Below are 22,723 nucleotides of genomic sequence, written 5' to 3'. Positions count from 1 at the left end.
GTATAATGAGCAAAGAGCTGTCAATTACTCACTCTCTGCCAATCTGCCGACATTATACTCACATTTAGGGTAACAACAGCAGAAGTTACACAAGAAAACAAAAAGACTTCTGATTTTTACTTCCTCGGTTTGGATCCTACAAATTACTTTTTTCTTAGCTGCATGTGATTTCCATTCAAGATCTTGTGAGGGAAATGTGTGCATGAGGAAGAGGGGGGCCTGGGGTGATTGAGGGAGGAAGTCCAGCTTGGCAGGGCAGGGCGTAAGCGAGAGAAGAAGAGAACAGCAGTGCAGACTACACAGGCTTGAGTAAGGACAAAAAATAGCCAGGGGAGAAGTAGTTGTGGGAAAGACTACACAACAACACATACTGCCTGGGCATTTAGAGTTGTTGCGGGGGGAATCATGGCCTCTCTGCTGTTTGGATCTATCTGTGTTCTCTGCATCTTGTCAGCACTTACGCACACAGCTTCCTCGCAACATTTAAACACAGTCCACAGGGTAAGTCCTCTCTTTATGGCTGAGAAAAGAGGAATATTTGAATTAACACGTGCCAAAGGTTTTTAAAAACAACTAAAATGTTGATTTTAGTTTCTGTATTACTTGTTATAGTCTACTTGTTTGCAGATGCTGCAGATTTACTTCTGTCCAGAGCAGTTTCTTTATAAATGTTACATTCTATGTAACACTGCGTGTGCTCAGACTAATCAGAAACGAAAGACGCAGTCAAAATCAGATTTCAATATGCTCAATTATCTCTAGGACTAACTCTAGTACTTAGCTATGCTAGTACTTATGAAATGTCAGTAAGTGCCCCATTTGTGTTTTTATTTCTCCTGAGCAAGTATAGGAAAAATATCAGACAGTAGCTTTGAAACAAAGTGTATTGTGAAAAGTTCTACCGTATATAAATAAATCTGAAAATGAAACAAATCAGATCTTAAAGAGCAAATTAGAACAGTAGCACTTTTCTCTGGGCTGTTGTTACTGGAAATGTTGAGATTTGTTGAGAGTTGTTGATCAGGATGAAATGTTTTACATGGCTGTTTGGGTGTGGTCTTGTTGTATTCCATTGAAGTTTCAGTGTTACATATGCTATGAAAAAAAAAGTTGTTTAAAAAGGTCTTTACAGAAAGAGGGGATTTTGCATCTCATAATCTGTAAAACTGTCCACCCCAAAACTCCCTGCCCTCCCCACCCCCACCAACCCAACCAGCAGCTGTTGAGAGTCTAGATGGTCTAATAGTCACTCCCTACCGGAAATGCAAGAGAGGCGATTGGAGGCCATCTGTTGGGGGGACATACTGCTCCAATGGGCAGAGTGAGAACACTTCTGTACTGATACATTCCATGAGGATCAGAAGATATTCAAGTTATGTTCCAAAGCCTAGTAAGCTCCCTAACTAGACCTTTTTTCGACATTTATAGACATGTTCCTATACAATGTCTGGTTGACAAAATAATGCTGCCTCTTGTGAGAATTTGTCAGAATAAGGTTTCTTAGTTTATTAGTTCATATTATATATTTGATATAGAGTTCCCAGCATGCTTTGCATAGGACAGGATAAGGAGAGATGTTGAAATAATAATAAGAAGAAGTCTAAAATCATAACAATACTGCGGGGGAGTTGGGAACAATCTTGGACTCAGACTTTACAACAGTTAAGACAAAAAGCAAATATTGAAGTTTGTGTTTTCATCATCTGACACACAGAAAGCTGGACTAGAATAGCACATATGAGTGGAGCAGAGCAAAAAATATTCCCTTTCCCCTGCTCACAGCATTCCATAATCACTACTAGCTCTACCTCCACTCCTGGTTTTCCAGTTCCTCTGAGAAACATGCTCTGAGCGATCATGGATATAACATAATTTTGCTTCCATTCCGCACTGCATACATAGTCTGAAATGCTTTGAACACTGAAAAGCAGAGTAATACAAACATTAAAATGTCTCAGTGTGCTATTATATACTATATCAGAACTCTTGGAACACTGCTTGGCCAAATAAATTTTAGGACCAAAACTGCTATTAACTCCTATACTTTGCTCAAATAGAATTTGAAAACCATAACATGTGTTGTTATGATCTGGTACTGTTGTGTGTCTTTAGTTGGTGTATAGTTTCACTAAAATATTGTAAACAGTGTGAGAGAGAAAGAGAGAGAGGTTACAGGCAAGGAGGAAATGGCTGTTGCCATTGCACAGAGTGGGAACCCTTGAAATGGGACTTTTGTTTATTAACATTTACCTATTAAGCAGACTCATGTTTACAAGTATACATTTTAGTATACTCTAGTTCATGCCTTAGCTGGCCATGTGGATCTTTGCCAAGGGCTTGTCTGGTCATTGAGGTCTGTGTAGAAAGGACAGATTTATCATTTAAAACAGATTATTGTCATTTTTTCTGTCTCCATATCTGTAATTCTGTTAAATTGGAAAAGAGATTTTTCTAATTAATTACTTCACTTTTAGTCATAGTACATTACAGACAGTTCAGAAGTAAAAAAAAAAAAAAATGAGTGGGGGTGATGAATGAAGGTCAGCTTTGTTCTGCCTTGCAGTGGGAGCTGATTGAATTAAACAGATCCCACTACACTACACTACACGAAAACAAACCAGTGACAGACTGCAAAGAGGGAATGCACAGACACCTGTTGGCATTCTATTCATTTCTTTATCCACAAGAATAAGACCAAGGACTGATAATGCTAGTGCTATTTGCAACTTAGCAGACATGATTGGAAAAAACTACACAAATCCGTCAGTAATGAGCGTGACTGGTTTCTCTGTTTGAATGCCGAATACAGACTACTGTCACCTGCTGGTATGAGAGAGTTATGTTCTCTCACACAAGTGCAGAGCATACATGCTAGCTAACCGTCACTTGTAGTATGTCCGGTGTGTTCTAGTGCAACTTTGTTTGCCCCGACACAGGTGATAAAAGGCAATGCTGGGTAACGCCACATTTGGCTTTCCTTTGAATTCTTTGGAGTCTGTTTGTTGTGTCCCTACCTGAATACTCAAGAGGTGAACTAATCATTTCTGTTTCCTGTAAAGAACCAATAGGATGTTGTGTATGTGCAACATGCAATAAATAAATCTCTTACTGAGACAACTTGATGTTCCCAAGTCATATAAAAGATTTGTTCAAATTGAATGAATCATTTAGGAACAACACATCACTAATTCCCACTGTCAAAGAAAGTCTTCTCATATGCTGATTGTGTCTGTCGAAGCCCACAGTGTCCAAAGTGCAGAGGGAATATTACTGTATATATTAGTTTTCTGTTTGAGGCATGGTACTGTTTTTTTTTATCACTTTACATTGTAGTGACACTCACAAACTCGTGCTGTGCTGCAAATCAGTCTGCTTTAAACTAACGATGGAAAATAGACGTTTTCTCATGCTGAGAGATAAGCAGATATGTCTGTTGTCACGGGTGAAGGGGTTGCAGGCACGCTTATACTATGGTTACCCCACCTCAAATATTGTTCAGATGTGGTATTTAAAGACAATCATCATGTATTTGTGGAGAAGCTGTGGAGTTTGCGGCAGGGTGGTCGTGAGTTGGAGCGGTATGTGGCAGATTTTACCGAGCTGTACCATCTGGTGAGCTGGCCCGACGCCTCTATAGGCATCGTGTTTCTATTGGGGCTGGACAAAGATATGATCCGTTTTGATCTCTCTGTTCACGATGTCTCGTTTGTTGAATTAGTCAATATCATTCTTTATTTAAACGGCTCTAAATTCGAGATTGAACAAATAAAGATTGAAAGTCTGGATCTTTGTCCAGTCCCCTCAGAAGCACGTCACATCGCGCCAGCTCATCCAAAGCCGGTAATCTCCACATACCGCGTCAACGGCTCAGACCACCTGCCACGCCCCGAACACCCCGATGTCCTCCAAAGCTCCATAGTTTCCCTCAGCCCAGTACCGTCGGCGGCCTCCCAGCTTGCAAGCCCACTGACTGCTAAGCCAGAGTCTGCATGCAAGATGGCTGCAATGCCCGAGTCTGCACACAAGATGGCTGCAATGCCTGAGTCTGCATGCAAGATGGCTGCAATGCCTGAGTCTGCATGCAAGATGGCTGCAACACCCGAATATGCACGCGGGATGGCTGCAACGCCCGAGTCTGCACGCAAGATGGCTGCAACGCCAGAGTCTGCAGGCAAGATGGCTGCAACGCCCGTATCTGCACGCAAGATGGCCGCCGTTCCTGAGTTCCCGGCCAAGATGGCCGCCGTTCCTGAGTTCCCGGCTAAGATGGCCGCCATTCCTGAGTTCCCGGCCAAGATGGCTGCCGTGCCTGAGTCTCCAGCCAAGGAGGATATCATAGACATTATGGACATGGCGCTCCCTATGGAGTTTACGGCTCCAATCCTCTCACCAGAGTCTCCGCTGGTTCCGTCCAGCCGTCCAGAGCCTCCGCTGGTTCCGTCCAGCCGTCCAGAGCCTCCGCTGGTTCCGCCCAGCCTTCCAGAGCCTCCGCTGGTTCCGCCCAGCCTTCCAGAGCCTCCGCTGGTTCCACCCAGCCCTCCAGAGCGCCCTCCAGTGTCCGCTCCTCCAGAGCGCCCTTCAGTGTCCGCTCCTCCAGAGTGCCCTCCAATGGCCGTCCAGAGCCTCCGCTGGTTCCGTCCAGCCGTCCAGAGCCTCCGCTGGTTCCGCCCAGCCTTCCAGAGCCTCCGCTGGTTCCGCCCAGCCTTCCAGAGCCTCCGCTGGTTCCACCCAGCCCTCCAGAGCGCCCTCCAGTGTCCGCTCCTCCAGAGCGCCCTTCAGTGTCCGCGCCTCCAGAGCCGGAGCTCTCTCCTGCGCGCCCTCCAGAGCCGGAGCTCTCTCCTGCGCGCCCTCCAGAGCCGGCGTCACCTCCAGCATGCCCTTCCGCGCTCTCCTGGGCAGACTATGCCCTAGGTTCCCCCCAGCCTCCAGGGCGCCCACCCTCCCTCCCCGGTAGTATTGTTACGGCGCGAGACGCGCCTACCGGGAGGGGGATGTAATGTTACATGTATCCTTGTCCTTGCACTGTTTCTATTTGGTTTCTCCCTCTGTCTTCCCCCGTCAGTTTGTGATCATTTGGTTTAGTCCTTGTCTAATCGTTATCCCCATCACCCTTGTGTCTTATGATTAGTCTGTCTTTATAAGTCTGTCTCTGTTTTCAGTCCCCTGTTGGTCCTTAACATTTGTGGATTGTTTCGTCTGTGGAAATACCTCTGTGTTCCAGTCCTGAAGTCATTAAAATATAGTATTTACTCGTATATCGTGTTCAGTCCTCATTCCAGCACCAGCAACGCTAACAATTTTAGACCTAGCAATGGAGGTTTGAGCTGTTGATAGCAGCCCCTTGTTTACACTGCACATGTAGGCGGCACATAATGGCTTTAACAAAGTTTATTCTGTGATTCACGCGATGCCAACGATGGTTAAGTTGGCTAAATGGTTATGTTTTGTCCAGTTTAATTGTGTTTATTGTTATGTTTATTTGATGTGATTATACTTATGTTTTGCTTTGTTGTGTTGTAGCCTACAGACTAAGTTTATACACAGTTATGAACAACAAGAATAAAAGATTTGTAGTTGTTTTTAGTCTGCACAGCGTGTTTCTTCCGCATCTTCATGGAGAGCTTCATGGTTGCTTAGCAATGGCAGACATCACAGGAATCTCTGGGATACTGGGATACGCAAGCTCCGAGCACTTTGGAAAGAAGGAGAAAACGGCGCAGCTGGCATTTTCCAGGCGAGAAAGATTAGAAAGAGAGATTAAGCGTGTGTGAGTTACCTGAGTCTGTGTGTCTTTCAACAGTTTTTGACAGCAGCGCCTCTACTAATAGCGAAACCGCAAGTTTTGTCATCTTCAAGAACAGAGCCTTTATTAGTGAGAAATGACATGTAGCTTTTAAGTTGCTGAACTATTTTACTAATAAAATCACCAGAGATGTGCAGTGTGTCTGTACTGTGTGTGTGCATTTGTAAGAGAGAGAGAGTGGGAGAAATACAGTATGCTTTCTATTAGTGGTGTGACGAGACACTTATCTCTGACGAGACGAGACGAGACGAGATTTTGGGTTCACGAGAACGAGACGAGACGAGATTTTTTAACTTTTTTAAAATAAATCCTCAATGATGAAATATATAGGGGACAATAGTATTTTATTCAACGAAAAACACAAAATGCAAAAAAAATAAAAAATAAATGTAGGTGCATTTTGATATGAACTTGTACTTTATGAAATTAAACTTATATTTTAATGAATTATATGCAGTAATAAAAATGCTGCATGATTCTGGGTAAACTGAAAAACAATTGTCTTTTATAAACTGGAGATCACGATTCTGAAGAAAAAAGGATTTGAAAATTAAACAAAATTACATAATTTACTAGTGGTTCTGAAATAATGTTCATTGCTTAAGTCTGAAAAAAAAAAAATGAAGGAGCCCGTGTCTCAATTAATAAAGACTTTCACTATTGGAATCTCTTGAATGTTTAATTCAATGAAAAATACTTTTTTTAAACGTGCAGTTGTCGCCCTCTCCTGGTGAAGAGAATAAACGTTGCTCTACATACGTGTTATACTTTCGTTTTTGATCGCTACTGTAGACAATAAGTGTTTATATCCAAACTATAAGCTTTTATCCCAGTACTTATGTTATTTAAATGTCTGTAACAAAGACATGATGATGATTATGTGGTTAAAAAGACTGTGTTGCTTTCTGAAACCATAGCAGTAAGAATGCAGATTTGAATGTCTTCAATAACTTTCACATCGGCGTCAGTGGAGCGTGAAACAGTTGTAATAGACAATGCTGAATCGTTGTCATTCATGAATAAGATCGCATGGGTGTTTGAATAGAGATCGTGATATTTATATAACTATTAGTCATGCAGCCCTAATGTAAACACTGCAAAATGTTTTGCCATGATATCGCCACGTTCTCGCGAGACCAGTCAGATCTCGCGGGACACATCGGAGTCTCGCGAGATCTCGTGCCACGAGATCTCGTCACACCCCTACTTTCTATACATAAAAAAACTTAATTTTGTGGCAACTGAACACTGAATTAATTTGTCTTTTTATCACATTGTTTATTATATTCATTTGCTTGGTCAATGTTGTTGTGGGTTTTGGTTCTTTGCCGTTGTAAGCTGTAAGGAGCTTTGAAATAATGGAAGTCGTTTGGTGAAGTGATCTGGAAATTTAAAGCGGTCAAGATCTGCCTAGAACTACTTTTGCCGTGCAATACTTTTGCCAATCATAAAGTACAATAAACAACATAACAATAATGTGAATCATAAACAACATGAATCATAACTCTCAAACCTCATACTGTATATACAAGTGCACACACTCAAAGTGGATGTTTGGTTTCCCAGGCTACTCCTTTTAAGCAGTAATGATGACTCAAACAGGAAGCTTCATCTTCTCACGGTCCTTTGCTCCAAGAGTCTCATGGGTGTCTATTGGCAGGATAACCATTTAGGTCATGTCAGATTACCCACACAACTCTTGCATAATTGACCCTAGAGAACTGTTACAATACTGCAGAGCTTACTCTGTCGTTTTTAGTAGTGTCTTCTGTAGTTTATTGAATCTTGTTGATAGCATGGCAGTGGCATAATTGTTTGACATGAGGAGGCAAAATCTTCACTTTGCTGTAGTTGTTTAGTCCAATGTAAAACCACGGCCTAGATTAATCAGTTTCTGGGTAGGTAAGTACTTAAGTAAATAAGTAAATTAATTTATTAAATAGACAATAATAAAAATCAACCTGATTAAAAATCAACAATTAACAACCAAGGTCATATAGAGTATTCTTTCACATTTCTTCAAAAATAGCTGGCAAAAGTTGTTTGTAGAATTTTTTTGTTGTGCTTTTTTCTTTCTTTCTGTTTGATTGTTTGTTTTGTATTGGGGGCTTTTTGCTGATCTACAAGTAAAGAATATGTGCTAATGTAAAACAGCTGTGAACAAACAATGGTTTAAAAACAGTAACTTCTGTGTTATAAAATGACAGTGGTTAATAAATAGATAAGACAGAATTGTAGGGCTAGCACTGAATATTTTTGTAATACATCTCTAGCAGAATAACCAAACCAAAACAGTGTAAATCATTTATATAATCATATACAAAGGAATGCAAATGCTCAGTTTTCAGGCATCAAACCTCTTAACACGAACTTTTTGTTCTCATATTTCATATTGTTTGCCTGTAAAATTATTTTCTTTTGAGGGAAGTGCCTATATAATTAGGTTAGTTCATCTGATTTGATAAACAGTCAATGGACAGTTTTTCTTTAAATACTATATATAGCAAAATATATAAATACTATATATAATAAAATAACTCACATTTATTAGAGATATGGCAGATATCATGACTATGTTATGTTGACAGTTCAAGCTCATGTTTGTCTATTTCTTTATCACAGGTATGTGCACGAGGTTTCTTCCGGAGTGAACAGGAAACATGTCTCCCCTGTAACTGTAAAGGCCATGCTGATAGCTGCGAGGACATCACTGGGATATGCATTGTAAATATTAGTTTCAAAACTCTTTAAATCATCTGTCCTATTTCGTACAGTATCCCATGATATGAATAGGCAACCATATATTCCTAAAATGTAAACAAAATGAATAAAACTGGCCAATAAACAGTACCGCATGCATCTTGCGAAAGAATAATTTAGCCGGAAGCTACTTTTCTCTGTTTATGTGTATGATGAGTCACGCGGGTACTGGGCTACTCTGCAGTGGTTCCTACCAGAACCAGTCTTAAACAATCAGAATATAAAAACGTATTTTTGTGTACCGCAGTAATTCAGAATTCAGAAATTCTTGTTGAAAGCATGCACATATGACAGAGCTCTTCCAACCACAACCAAACACCCTGGAACAAAGTGTTCAGTTTTACTGGCAAATTAAAGGCAGATGTGTTTCATTTGGGTTGGAACTAAAGTCTGCAGGACACTAGCTCTCCAGGACTGGAGTCAAAGAGCTCTGACATATGGCGTTGATAGAGTTTAACATTTCTGTAACCTTGCCAGTGTAACCACCCATTGTGTTTTGAATGTTTGCCTCAAATGCACCTCACTTTTTTCTTTTTTAGGAATGTCAGGACCACACCATTGGAGATTTCTGTGAGCAATGTGAAGATAGATATTTACCTGTGTTTCTTCCTGATGGCACCTTCGTTTGTAGACCATGTGCCTGCCCGCTATCATTGGAATCTAATAAGTGAGTCCAGATTTCAGAACTGACTAGATAAAGCATGCCATAACAACAACATGAACAAAACAAAACACACACACAAAAAAGAAAAGAAACTGATGACATTTGTTTTGTTATTCAGTTTTAAATATTACAAGCATCAACAAAGTTATTTTCAGTAACACCAGACTGCATCTGGTTTACATTTTAAGCATGAACACAACACCAGTTGTGTACATAACAACATGTTTGGTCACAGTCCAGAGACCACCAAGTGGGAGGCTTTTATTTCACAAGTAGGTGGAAAACTCCTAGTAGTTAATTACATAGATGCAATAAGAGAAAGACATGATAATGGCACAACCGAAACAAACAGAAGCAACTCTAAATGGGAAAAACATTAAGACATTTCGGTAACACTTTAGAATAATGGGCCGTTGTTAACAAGTAACTATGCAGGAAGTAATAGGTAGTTCTAAATTAACACTTAACTTAATACTATTAACTAATAGAAAAGCAGATTAACTAAGCAGTAGGTAATTGCTAATTTTGGACAAAGGTAGTCCCTTATTAGGTATTTGATAATTACTAAAGAAAAAATTGTCATTGAGAACTACTTGTGAACTGTGACCAATTCATAAAGAATAACTAATTAATTATCATAACAGTAACATTTATAAAATCAACAATTAGGTTCTTTGTGCAAACTAATTTATGAAAACCACCACCATCACCGGTTGAAGTACTGGTTGAAATTGTGACTCTGACCAAAATATGAATGGATGTGTTCTCTGTTCATTTCAAACAAACATATAATTTATTTAATTAGGATGTAATGCCATCAATGATTGGATTCTCATGATTGGATTATTTCACAATTGTGAGCTGCATTTAGTTCAATGTTGCTGTTTTTTTTTTTTTTAAGTATTCTGGGGCAGGCTTCTCTTTAGTGTGATAGTAAATATGTTATTTTGCTTCCATAATGAAGACATTAACTGCATTTATTTTGTTAAGCACAAACACAACATTTTCCACATTACAATGTCTGTTAGAATATCAGTATGGTGCTTCAAAGAAATGCATGGCTGTACAGTATGTCATATAAAATATGATAAAAACTGTTTATTGTAAATTACTTGCAAAATCCATCTTAACCCCTCAATAATAACTCAAGTGTTACCTTGTCAGTCCACATGAACTACTAGTGTGATCTGGCCCATTATTTTAAAGTGAAAAACATGTTAACCCCTCAATAATAACTCAAGTGTTACCTTGTAAGTCCGCATGAACTACTAGTGTGATCTGGCCCATTATTTTAAAGTGAAAAACATCTTAACCCCTCAATAATAACTCAAGTGTTACCTTGTAAGTCCGCATGAACTACTAGTGCGATCTGGCCCATTATTTTAAAGTGAAAAACATCTTAACCCCTCACCAACATGTCTATATGCAACGTGATCTCATGGTAATTCGTATGTATTTACATAAAATGTGGTTCTCCAAAACGTACATTTACTTACGTTTTTCCAGACACTAAAACATACAATACTGACGTATTTACAGCATCTAAACGTACAAATACTTAGTATTTTTAGCATTTTAAGGTCTACAAAATGTTAAACAAGACTACACTTTAAACCATTAAAATAAATGACATTTCTGCAATCGTTTAACCATTCATGCAGGGACCGAAATTAAGTTTTTGACACACCGGCCAAGCTGGCCGGTGGATTAAAAAATCAACCGGCCAAACTTATTTTTTACCTGCCAAAATTCTGAACGATTTAACACAGATATATCCAAAGCACATTATTCTGTATATTATGTGTGCTCCGGACAGAGAGGAGTGACAATTAAAACATCAATAAGAAAAACAACTTTTTGGTCATTTTAGATTTTTTATTATAACTTGGAAATATTTTTAACGAACTATCTGATCTAGTCAGACTACTTGTTTTCTTTGTCCATGAAATCTGGCCTCCTGCTTCTGACGCAGTCTTTGTGCCACAGCAGGGTTCAACGCTAAGGAATTTTTCTACTGGCCTGATTGGGCCAGTGGTTCAGATTTTTACTTGCCCTGCCAAAATTTTTACTGGCCCCACCAAAAAGAAAAAAAAAAGTTAATATTTATTTCTTAGCCACATATTTTAAATGTGTCAAAAGCCAAATATAACTATACATATACTTTTTATTCAGCATAACTTTTCTTTAAATACAATTGATAATTTAAAGAATTAAAGAAGTATTTAAGATTTCAATAACTAAAAATATATGCCAGCAGGTGGCGACACGAAACTGAAATTGATCACTGAATCATATTCATTTGATTCGTTTGAATGCATGGTTCATTCAAGAATAAAGCAAGTGACTCTCTTTATGAATGGGAAATTGAATCATTTCACCAGATTCGTTTAAAAACACATGTTCACTTATAAACGAAACACCGCTGTGTTTGAATGGAGACGCGCAGAGCCGTTGCACATCTACAATCAAACACAGCAGTGTGACTTGGACCAGAATAATTTTGACGACGGAAAATCAGCCATAGTGTTATTGTCAGACAATGTAAGTCACTTAATAATAACTTCTTGTTTATTTAACTGCTGTATTAAATCAATATCTCATTTACAAACTCCCATAAAAAATATTAAAAGCTGTCACTCATCTTAGTTTCCGATATCACAAAGCTCTATTATAATCAACGACGCTCTCTGTACCGCAAGATCAATCTCTTATTTACACTCTCTCTACACTTCGTTTATAGAAGAATTCTTGAGATATATCTGTGATACATTACTGTGCTGTGAACCCAGACACGTCGGCATTTGGCTTTCTGGTGTATTTAGGACTTACACAACAGGTACAAAGCAGCGATCGTATTTATCTCTGCCATGGTTGATCGCGCCTTCTTGTTATTCGCGCTAGTGACGGGAAAAACTACAGCGAGTGACGCGATGCACATATTCGTTTGGCTTTCGGTGTGAACGCACCATTAGACTGTATTTGCGCACGGCAAATTAAACTTTAGTGACAACGCAGCATTGGCCCGATCGGGGGAGCATCACAGAGATCCGTGAGACTGATACTGATCAACATTACTGGTGAAAAGATTTACTCGCCATGTGGCGGATGGCGCTTTAAATTTAACTCGCCAGACAGAGAATTTGCTCGCATTTGGCGAGTGGCGAGTGTTAATTTCGGACCCTGCATTCATGTAATATTAGCTTCGTTTGCCGTGGTGGGACACAAAAGGCGTTTTCTCCGACATGCTGTGACTATTTGTGCACCGAACACGCATCATAATCATAAAATCAAACAATTTTATTTGTACGCTGTAATCCAGATCTTCAGAATTCATACGATTGCGAGGAACAGACCCAAATTCAAGCCTTTATATGACGATCGTTACATCTCCATCCCGAGCAGCGACTCCAGCAGCAACAGCAATAAACCCCCACGCTGCGGCTGCAGTGCATCATAAATTCTTTGAGTGCATTTAACAATTCAAATACAAACGCACCAGGAAACTACAGGCTTTACGGCAGGAAAATCGAACGTTCATTGGCTCTTGCCAGCATTCGCTACAGATTACGACATGCCGTGTTTCTGGTGAGATTTGTTTGAACGATGCGCAGGCGCCATGCCGCCATCACGGAGAGGATCAGGATAATATTTTCAGCCATCAGCAACCTAAATCCTACTCTGTACCTCAAAGAAACCTACTGTCTGTATTCCGCCAGAGACGACTGCGGCTGCAAACGCATAGTCATTTGGATTACTTTTTGGTACGGCTGTTGACATTTTTGCAATGAATAAATGATTGCGATTGCACGTTTCCATCTTTCATGTTTTTCTTTATTACTGTACAGAGAGAGTTATGGTTAACGTTAGGTTTAGAGGTAGGAGTGTGATTAGTGACTATAATTTTTTTTTATGCTATATTGTTATCAAAATGAGAATTTTCCTGCATATTTTGGTCAGTTAACGTTACGTTTTATATATTACATTTTAAATCACTTATTAATATAATGAAAAAATGCATATTTACTGTAAAATGGTTTAGGTTTGGGGGTAGGTTAAGGGGGCTATCTAAATCGCTTATTAATGAAATGGTAAATTTGCATATTTGCTATAAAATTGGTAGGATTATGTTTGGGGGACATTTTAAAATTAAAGTAAAATTAAACTCTTAAAATAAATTTGGCACAGTAAATATACCTAGCCACAAGCAAGGTAACACTTGAGTTATAGTGAAGGGTTAAGATGTTTTTCACTTTAAAATAATGGGCCAGAACACACTAGTAGTTCATGGGGACTGACAAGGTAACACTTGAGTTATTATTGAGGGGTTAAGATGGATTTTACAAGTAATTTACAGTAAACTTGCACTGAAGTACTAGTGATATTCAGACATTGTACTGTGAAAAATGTTTTTGTACTTTACAAAATAAATGCAGTTAATGTCTTCATTACGGAAGTAAAAGAACATAATTATTTACTATCACACTAAAGAGAAGCCTGCCCCAGAATACTATTAATACTAATACTAAAAAAAACATTGAACTAAATGCAGCTCATAATAGTGAAATAATACAATCATAAGCATCAAATCATTGCTGGCATTACATCCTAATTAAAGAAATTATATTATATGTTTGCTTGAAATGAACAGAGAACACATCCAGTCATATTTTGGTAAGAGTCACAATTTCAGCCGGTGATGGTGGTGGTGTTCATAAATTAGTTTGCACAAATAACCTAATTGTTGATTTTATAAATCTTACTGTTGTGATAGTTAATTAGTTATTCTTTATGAATTGGTCACAGTTCACAAATAGTTCTCAATGACAATTTTTTCTTTAGTAATTATCAAATACCTAATAAGGGACTACCTTTGTCCAAAATTATCACTTACCTACTGCTTAGTTAATCTTGCTTCTATATTAGTTAATAGTATTAAATTAAGTGTTAATGTAGAACTACCTATTACTTCCTGCATAGTTACTTGTTAACAACGGCCCATTATTCTAAAGTGTTACCGACATTTCATTGTATCTTAGATTTAATTTCTAACAGCAACATAAAAAAAAGGAAGGAAAAGATTAAACATTAAACATTATAAGGCATGCTGACATAGAATGATGGTATTTCATGAAATTAATGTAATAAAACAACAACAATGACAGATCAGGTGGAAGATGTGTATAGTGTATAATAGTGTATGCTTGTCTTGGATTGCTTGCCATTAGAGTAAGCTTGGAGTACTGTCAAGGGCCGTTTTCAACTCACAGGCGTCTTCCAGTGATAACAATGTTGGTAGCTACAGCCCAAAGTAATGCGACTCGTTAACAGCGAAGGGCGCAAGGCCATGAATCTCAAAGCTGTTAGTTTGGACCTTGCATGTACAGTTTACACTGATACAGACTTTGTATCATGATTTTCTACTGGATGACTGGATTTTCTACTGGATTCTCTATCTTATTGTTAATTCTGCCGTTTTAAATTGATAGATATAGCTTAATTTAATTTCTGGTCTTATCCATCAAACTAATCTGACTAATTTGATTGTTCGCCTTACTCTATAATCATGAGTGCAGCACGTTAGCATTCCATAGCCGGTTAATTTGCCGCTCGCACTCCATTCACGCTTTTAACTCTTGTTTACTATTTTTAGCATTGCGCTGGCCGGTTAACTTGCCATCTGCGTTCCATTCACGTTTTTATTTATTTTTTCTCGTGTTTAATATCGTTAGTACTCTTTTAGCCGGTTCCGTTCCGTTTTTTCTCCCCCTGATCTGTTCTTCAGGAACTCTAACAACATTGGTAAGTTGAAATCATTCTACAATCACGGTGAGTAATGGCTTCTTCTCCTACAATTGTAGTCTGCACTGCTTGCCACATGTATAGCTTATCTATCTCTGTCAGCAGTGAGCCTTATACATGTGATAAATGCAGGAATATAGTCAGGCTGACAGAGAAGATTTCAGAACTAGAGTCACGCATCCAAACTTTAATGGAGGATAGTAAGAATGTAAGGGCCTTAGATACGGTTTTGGATGTGACTAGCTCAGAAAGCCCTGTACATTGTTCGGTTCCGGTAACAACGCCCATGCAGCAGGGCAATTGGGTGACTGTGAGGCGGCATAGTCGCGGGTCAAAACACCGCTCTTCCGTTCCGATCAGAACATCAAACAGGTTCTCCCCACTCAGTGAAGCACCCACTGAGAAACCTGATGAAAGTGCTCTAGTAATTGGCGATTCTATTGTACGGAACGTGAAAATAGAGACACCAGCCAACATAGTCCAATGTTTACCGGGAGCCAGAGCGCCTGACATCTTGGCAAATTTAAAAGTGCTGGCTAATGCTAAACGTAAATTCAGTAAGATTGTTATTCACGTCGGCGCTAATGATGTTCGACTTCGCCAGTCGGAGATCACTAAAAATAATGTTAAAGAGGTGTGTGAACTTGCAAGTACGATGTCAGACACTGTAATATGCTCTGGTCCCCTCCCGGCTTATCGTGGTGACGAGATTCACAGTAGACTGTGGTCACTCCATGGCTGGATGTCAAAGTGGTGCCCGCAAAATAACATAGGTTTCATAGACAATTGGACAAGCTTTTGGGGCAGACCTGACCTGTTGAAAAGAGATGGTCTTCATCCCTCCGGATGTGGAGCATCTCTTCTATCTAGAAATATGGCACATAGTCTTAGAGTTTGCACTTGACTCACTGGGGCCCAGGTCAGGAAGCAGACAGACTGGCTAAACCGACCATCTGCTAGCCGCCTCACGTCACAGAAATCAGTTAATTCTCAGCACATAGAGACCCTTTCACCTAGATATCACTCTATAGAGACTGTGTCTGTTCCCCGAGCTAGAAAACACAAAAAACGCCTGAATCAAATCAAGACTAACAATTTAATTGATGTTCAACAAATAAAAAATATATATAATACAGAGAAACAATTGATAAAGCTTGGCTTATTGAATATCAGGTCCCTTTCTACGAAAGCACTTTTTGTAAATGATATGATCACTGATCATAACCTAGATGTGCTCTGTTTGACAGAAACCTGGCTAAAACCAGACGATTACATTATTTTAAATGAGTCCACCCCCCAAGATTACTGTTATAAACATGAACCGCGTCTAAAAGGTAAAGGAGGAGGTGTTTCTACTATTTATAGCAGTATTCTCAATGTCTCTCAGAGAACGGGCTTCAATTATAACTCGTTTGAAGTTATGGTGCTTCATATAGCATTATCCAGAGAAACAAGTACTAATGATAAATCCCCTGTGACGTTTGTGTTAGCTACTGTATACAGGCCACCAGGGCACCATACAGACTTTATTAAAGAATTTGCTGATTTTCTATCCGAATTAGTGCTGGCCGCAGATAAAGTCTTAATAGTGGGTGATTTTAACATCCATGTTGATAATGAAAAAGATGCATTAGGAACAGCATTTATAGATATTTTGAACTCGATTGGGGTTAGACAACACGTGTCAGGTCCTACTCATTGCCGAAATCATACTCTAGATTTAATACTGTCACATGGAATTGATGTTAATGGCGTTGAAATTCTGCAGCAAAGCGATGATATCTCAGATCATTATCTAGTCTCTTGTATAATCCAGATAGCTAAAACTGTTAATTCAATTCCTTGCTACAAATACGGTAGAACCATCACTTCTACTACAAAAGACTGCTTTGTAAGTAATCTTCCTGACTTATCTGAATTCCTCAGCATATCCAATAGCTCAGAAAAACTTGATGATGTAATAGAAACTATGGACTCTCTCTTTTCTAGCACTTTAGATACAGTTGCTCCAGTGCGCCTAAAAAAGATTAAGAAAAACAGTGTAACACCGTGGTATAACGATCATACCCGCGCCCTAAAGAGAAAAGCACGAAAAATGGAACGCAGCTGGAGGAAAACAAAACTAGAGGTTTTTCGTACTGCTTGGTGTGAATGTAATTTATCTTATAGGAAAGCATTAAAAACTGCCAGATCGGATTACTTTTCATCTCTCTTAGAAGAAAACAAACATAACCCTAGGTATTTGTTCAATACTGTGGTTAAATTAACTAAAAATATTGCAGCAACAGGTTTAGACATTTCCCAAAAGCACAGCAGTAATGACTTTATGACGTACTTTACCTCCAAGATAGACACTATTAGAGATAAAATTGTAACCATACAGCCGCCCGCTACAGTATCGCATCAGATAGTGCGTTGTAGATCTCCTGAGGAACAATTCCATTCATTCTCTATTATAGGAGAGGAGGAATTGTATAAACTTGTTAAATCATCTAAACCCACAACATGTATGTTAGACCCTATTCCATCTAAGCTACTAAAGGAGGTACTTCCAGAAGTCATAGATCCTCTTCTGAATATTATTAATTCGTCACTATCATTAGGATATGTCCCCAAAACCTTCAAAATAGCTGTTATTAAGCCACTCATTAAAAAACCACAACTTGACCCCTATGAATTAATTAACTACAGACCAATTTCGAATCTCCCTTTTCTGTCAAAGATACTAGAAAAGGTAGTATCCTCACAATTATGCTCCTTCTTAGAGAAAAATGGTATCTGCGAGGATTTCCAGTCAGGTTTTAGACCATATCATAGTACTGAGACTGCTCTAATTAGAGTAACAAATGACCTGCTATTGTCAAGCGATCGTGGTTGCATCTCTCTATTAGTGCTACTGGATCTTAGTGCCGCATTTGATACTATTGACCACAACATTCTTTTAAATAGACTTGAAAATTATGTAGGCATTAGTGGTAGTGCACTGGCATGGTTCAAATCGTACTTGTCTGACCGTCATCAGTTTGTGGCAATAAATGAAGAGGTATCATTTAGATCGCAAGTGCAGTATGGAGTACCTCAAGGCTCAGTGCTAGGGCCATTACTTTTTACGCTTTACATGTTACCCTTGGGAGATATCATCAGGAAACATGGTGTTAGCTTTCATTGTTACGCTGATGATACTCAGCTCTATATTTCTTCGCAGCCCGGCAAAACATATCCATTCGAAAAACTAACAGAATGCATAGCTGATATTAAAAACTGGATGGCGAATAACTTCTTACTGTTAAATTCTGAAAAAACAGAGGTATTAATTATTGGACCTAAAACCTCCACAAGTAATGACCTAAAACACAGTCTAATACTAGATGGCTGCTCTGTAAATTCGTCATCATCAGTTAGGAACCTAGGCGTCCTATTCGATAGCAATCTCTCCTTTGAGAGCCACATTTCTAGCATCTGCAAAACCGCATTTTTCCATCTTAAAAATATATCGAAATTACGACCTATGCTATCAATGTCAAATGCTGAAACATTAATTCATGCGTTCATGACCTCAAGGATAGATTATTGTAATGCTTTATTGGGTGGTTGTTCTGCACGCTTAATAAACAAACTCCAGCTGGTCCAAAATGCAGCAGCTAGAGTTCTTACTAGAACCAGAAAGTATGACCATATTAGCCCGGTTCTGTCAGCACTGCATTGGCTCCCTATTAAACATCGTATAGATTTTAAAATCTTGCTAATTACTTATAAAGCCCTCAATGGTTTAGCTCCTCAGTACTTGAACGAGCTCCTATCGTATTATAGTCCTTCACGTCCGCTGCGTTCTCAAAATTCTGGCAATTTGATAATACCTAGAATATCAAAATCAACTGCCGGCGGCAGATCATTTTCTTATCTAGCGCCTAAACTCTGGAACAATCTACCTAACACTGTTCGGGAGGCAGACACACTCTGTCAGTTTAAATCTAGATTAAAGACACATCTCTTTAACCTGGCTTACACATAAAATCATTAACACATTTCTATAATTCAAATCCGTTAAAGGATTGTTAGGCTGCATTAATTAGGTCAACCGGAACCGAAAACACCTCCCATAACACCTGATGCACTCGTTGCATCGTAAAAAGAATGGCATCTACGCTAATATTAGTCTGTTTCATTCTTATTCCGAGGTCACCGTAGCCACCAGATCCAGCCTGTATCTGGATCAGATGGTCACTCCAGTCCCCCGGATCCAGTCCGTACCCAGCTTAGATCGTGGATCACCACCTAGAGATGACTTCAATAGCCGTGGATGTCAACCAGATGAGCTCCAAGGCGGATCATCAATAAAGACCTCGTCAACCTTGACGGCCATTGGCACTACACCACAGGATCCTGATGAGTTCTCTACAATCAGACATTGGTACAAACTGTTGTTTGGTCTGGCCAGAGGAGAACTGGTCCCCCGACTGAGCCTGGTTTCTCCCAAGGTTTTTTTCTCCATTTCTGTCACCTGTGGAGTTTTGGTTCCTTGCCGCTGTCGCCTCTGGCTTGCTTAGTTGGGGACATTTTCCAGCGATATCGTATACTATTTGAACTGAACTGACGATGATATCACTGAATTCATTGATGAACTGCCTTTAACTGAAAATTGATTGTTACAATAATGCGTTACTTACACACTATTGTGCTGTTTAAATACTGTGCAGTTGCTTTGACACAATCTGTATTGTAAAAGGCGCTATATAAATAAAGGTGACTTGACTTGACTTGACTTTGATCTCTGGATGAAGGCCACATTGCATAAGCTCATCAACCCCAACAGTAAAAGGGTGTTCAGGATCAGAATGGGTCAGTATAGGAACTGATGTCAATCATAGCTTGAGGTCCTTAAAGGCCTTTGGAATAACCTTATGTGTGGGCAGTGAGTGGAACAGTAATGTTGTCAATGTTTCCTGTAAAAACTGAGAAGTTTAATGTTATGAAATGCCGTTCTATGGCATTTTTGAATCATGATTCTTCACTGGGAAGAAACTCAGGGGAGGATCTAAGGTGGATCTCCCTAGATGCTGATCAATGCACAGGCAAAGGGAAGATGTCACATACAGTAATGGGTATATCCTAGACCAGGGATCTCCAACCCTGCTAATAGAGAGCTACCATCCTGCAGACTTCAGTTCCAACCCTGCTTCAACACACCTGCCTGTAAATATGGATAACCCTGAATATTTTAAATGGCTAGTTCAGGTGTGTTTGATTAGTGTTCTACAGGTTAGTAACTCTCCAGAAGAAGGGTTGAAGATACAGTTCGTAGATTCAGTGGCCTTCCATGCAGTACAATACCTTCCGATACAATACATAAAAAATACATACAATACCCTCCAAGTCCTGCACATTATTTGGTTTTCTAGCATGTTTTGCATATTTGACCTTCTTTCCAGCATACTGGTATACTATTACAATTTGATGAAACTATCATTGTTAGTTAAATGAAGTGCCATCAACAGTATCCTAAGATCTTGTTTGTACATGTTTTTGGTCCAGTTTATAATATATATTTGTTTTTTAAATTTCATGTAAAGAAAATTACCAGTTACCAATCATTGGTCTTTAAAAACAACCTACAGTGATTTTGTTGACATATTTCCAGGGCTGGAAAACTCATGGAAATTAATAATATCTTTAAAAAAAAATTAATGTAAAATAATTGGTAAAATGATGTGGCAATCCTAAAATAGTGTCCAGAAGGATGACTCTGATGTTTCTCATGTGTGTTCTCAGCTTTGCAGCTCACTGTGATAAGAGAGGTAATTTTCTGAGATGTGTGTGCCAGGATGGATATGCTGGACACTACTGCGAGAGGTTGGTTCTCCACTCACAAATAACATGTTATACATAGTTTTAAGGCTGGATTTATCTATTTCACTCCTTAATTATATTTTCCTTCTCTCACCACCAAGATGTGCTCCAGGTTACTATGGCAATCCAATGGAGCTGGGCAATTCCTGCAAAAAGTGTGATTGTAATGGCAACTCAGACCCAAATCTTATCTTCAATGAGTGCAATAATGTGACGGGCCAGTGCCTGAACTGCTGGGGTAACACTGCTGGTGACAACTGTGAAAGATGTGCACCAGGTTTCTTTGGGGATGCCATCAGTGCCAAAGACTGTCAGGGTAGGTGCCAGCAACAGTACAATACATTGCTGACCATGTGAAAAGTTATCTGGTAATATCTAGACAACATGGGCGACTGCATACCTCAATTTCTTCAGCTATAAACTGTGAACACCCTTTTATACTAACATATGGCTCTGACCAATTGTGGATTAGTGTTAATGTCATGTATCTGGTCTATCCTGTCTTCATGTACTCTTGCACCACACATCATGGACTTCATTCCCCACAAGCCACTGCACTAATCACTGCATTCACCTGCTCTCACTTGACTGATTACCGCTCACAGCTGCACCTCATCACACTGACTGCATTTAAGCCACTCACACTAGAGTGCGGATCGGGCCGCATTTTTCTGTCCGAGCCCGGCCCGCGTCCGACAGAGCAGTAACCGAGCCCGACCCGAACCCGACAGGCATTAAGATATTTATGTCCGAGCCCGATCCCAGCCCGACACAGTTAAAATCTTTTTTTTTTCTCATACTAATGACACGTGCAGTTTTTTGTGTGGAAAGCCCGCTTTTATTAAGCAACTGTAGGAAGGCGTTCGGAAATGTCAACAGATGAGCGCATCAGTGCACACTGGGCAAAAAGCGCCGTTATAACACAGGCGCACTATCTCGCTGATGTAACCGAGCCCGACCCGAACCCGAGCATCCTTTCTAAATATCTGTCCGAACCCGGCCCGGCCCGTCGGGTTCCGTCGGGTACCGTCGGGCTCGGCTCGGGTATCCATCCTCTAACTCACACACACAGTCACCTGGCGAAGTCTTATTGTTCCGTATGGTCTGTATTTCCAAGCGTTTCTTCCCGAGTTTGTTTTCCCTGTGTTTTGATTCCTGGACTCCCTCCCGTGTTTGATTCTTGCTGCCAGCCCCGACCTTTCTGCCTGTTTTTTGACAACGTTTTCTGCCTGCCCCTTTGTGTTTGTTTTGTGTTACCTAATAAATGCTGCAAATGGATCCGCACGTCTCTGACCCTCCGTGTGACAGAAGACTTCGCCGCTACAAGGATCCAGCAGCTAGTATGGTGTCATCCGGTTCCAGCACCAACCCCACTGTACAGATCATGCGTCTCAAGCAGGGTGAGCGGACTATTGAGGATTATGCAAGGGACTTTATCGAATTGGCTAATCAGTCAACTATGGATGAAGGATGCCTAATGATTTTCTTCCGTGGAGGACTCTTAGAGCCATTGGCTTCACTCATGCCCATGATTGAACCTAAGTGGACTTTGCAATATTTTGTGGACATTGCTCTGCAAATGAGTGGCTCTCCTTTTACTGTGGGAATCAAAGAAGAACACAACAATGTTCCCACAGTAAACACCAGCTCAGAGCCACTACACAAGATGGCCGCCCTTCCTGAGTCACTTCACAAGATGGCCTCCCTTCTAGAGTCTGTTCGCAAAATGGCTGCCCTTCCAGAGTCTGCTCTCAAGATGGTCACCCTTCCAGAGCCATTGCACAAGATGGCTGCCCTCCCAGAGCCTCCGCTGGTTCCGCCCGGCCTTCCAGAGTCTCCGCTGGTTCCGC

General features: G+C 39.9%; 1 protein-coding gene across 1 annotated transcript in view; it reads left to right on the top strand.

The window, feature by feature from the left end:
• The first annotated feature begins 285 nt into the window (after window positions 1-285).
• The window catches only part of lama4 (laminin, alpha 4), a 49,365-nt gene continuing 26,927 nt past the window's right edge, over window positions 286-22,723 (top strand). The window contains exons 1-5 of the mRNA XM_073853070.1: window positions 286-501; window positions 8,426-8,527; window positions 9,103-9,230; window positions 20,796-20,876; window positions 20,975-21,189. Of these exons, the coding sequence (XP_073709171.1) occupies window positions 406-501; window positions 8,426-8,527; window positions 9,103-9,230; window positions 20,796-20,876; window positions 20,975-21,189 (622 nt within the window). The 5' untranslated portion in view covers window positions 286-405. The remainder of the gene's footprint in view (window positions 502-8,425; window positions 8,528-9,102; window positions 9,231-20,795; window positions 20,877-20,974; window positions 21,190-22,723) is intronic.

Source organism: Garra rufa, chromosome 13, assembly GCF_049309525.1.
Source record: "Garra rufa chromosome 13, GarRuf1.0, whole genome shotgun sequence".
In the NCBI taxonomy this organism is placed as follows: domain Eukaryota; kingdom Metazoa; phylum Chordata; class Actinopteri; order Cypriniformes; family Cyprinidae; genus Garra; species Garra rufa.
This window is presented reverse-complemented; position numbering and strand designations above follow the sequence as displayed.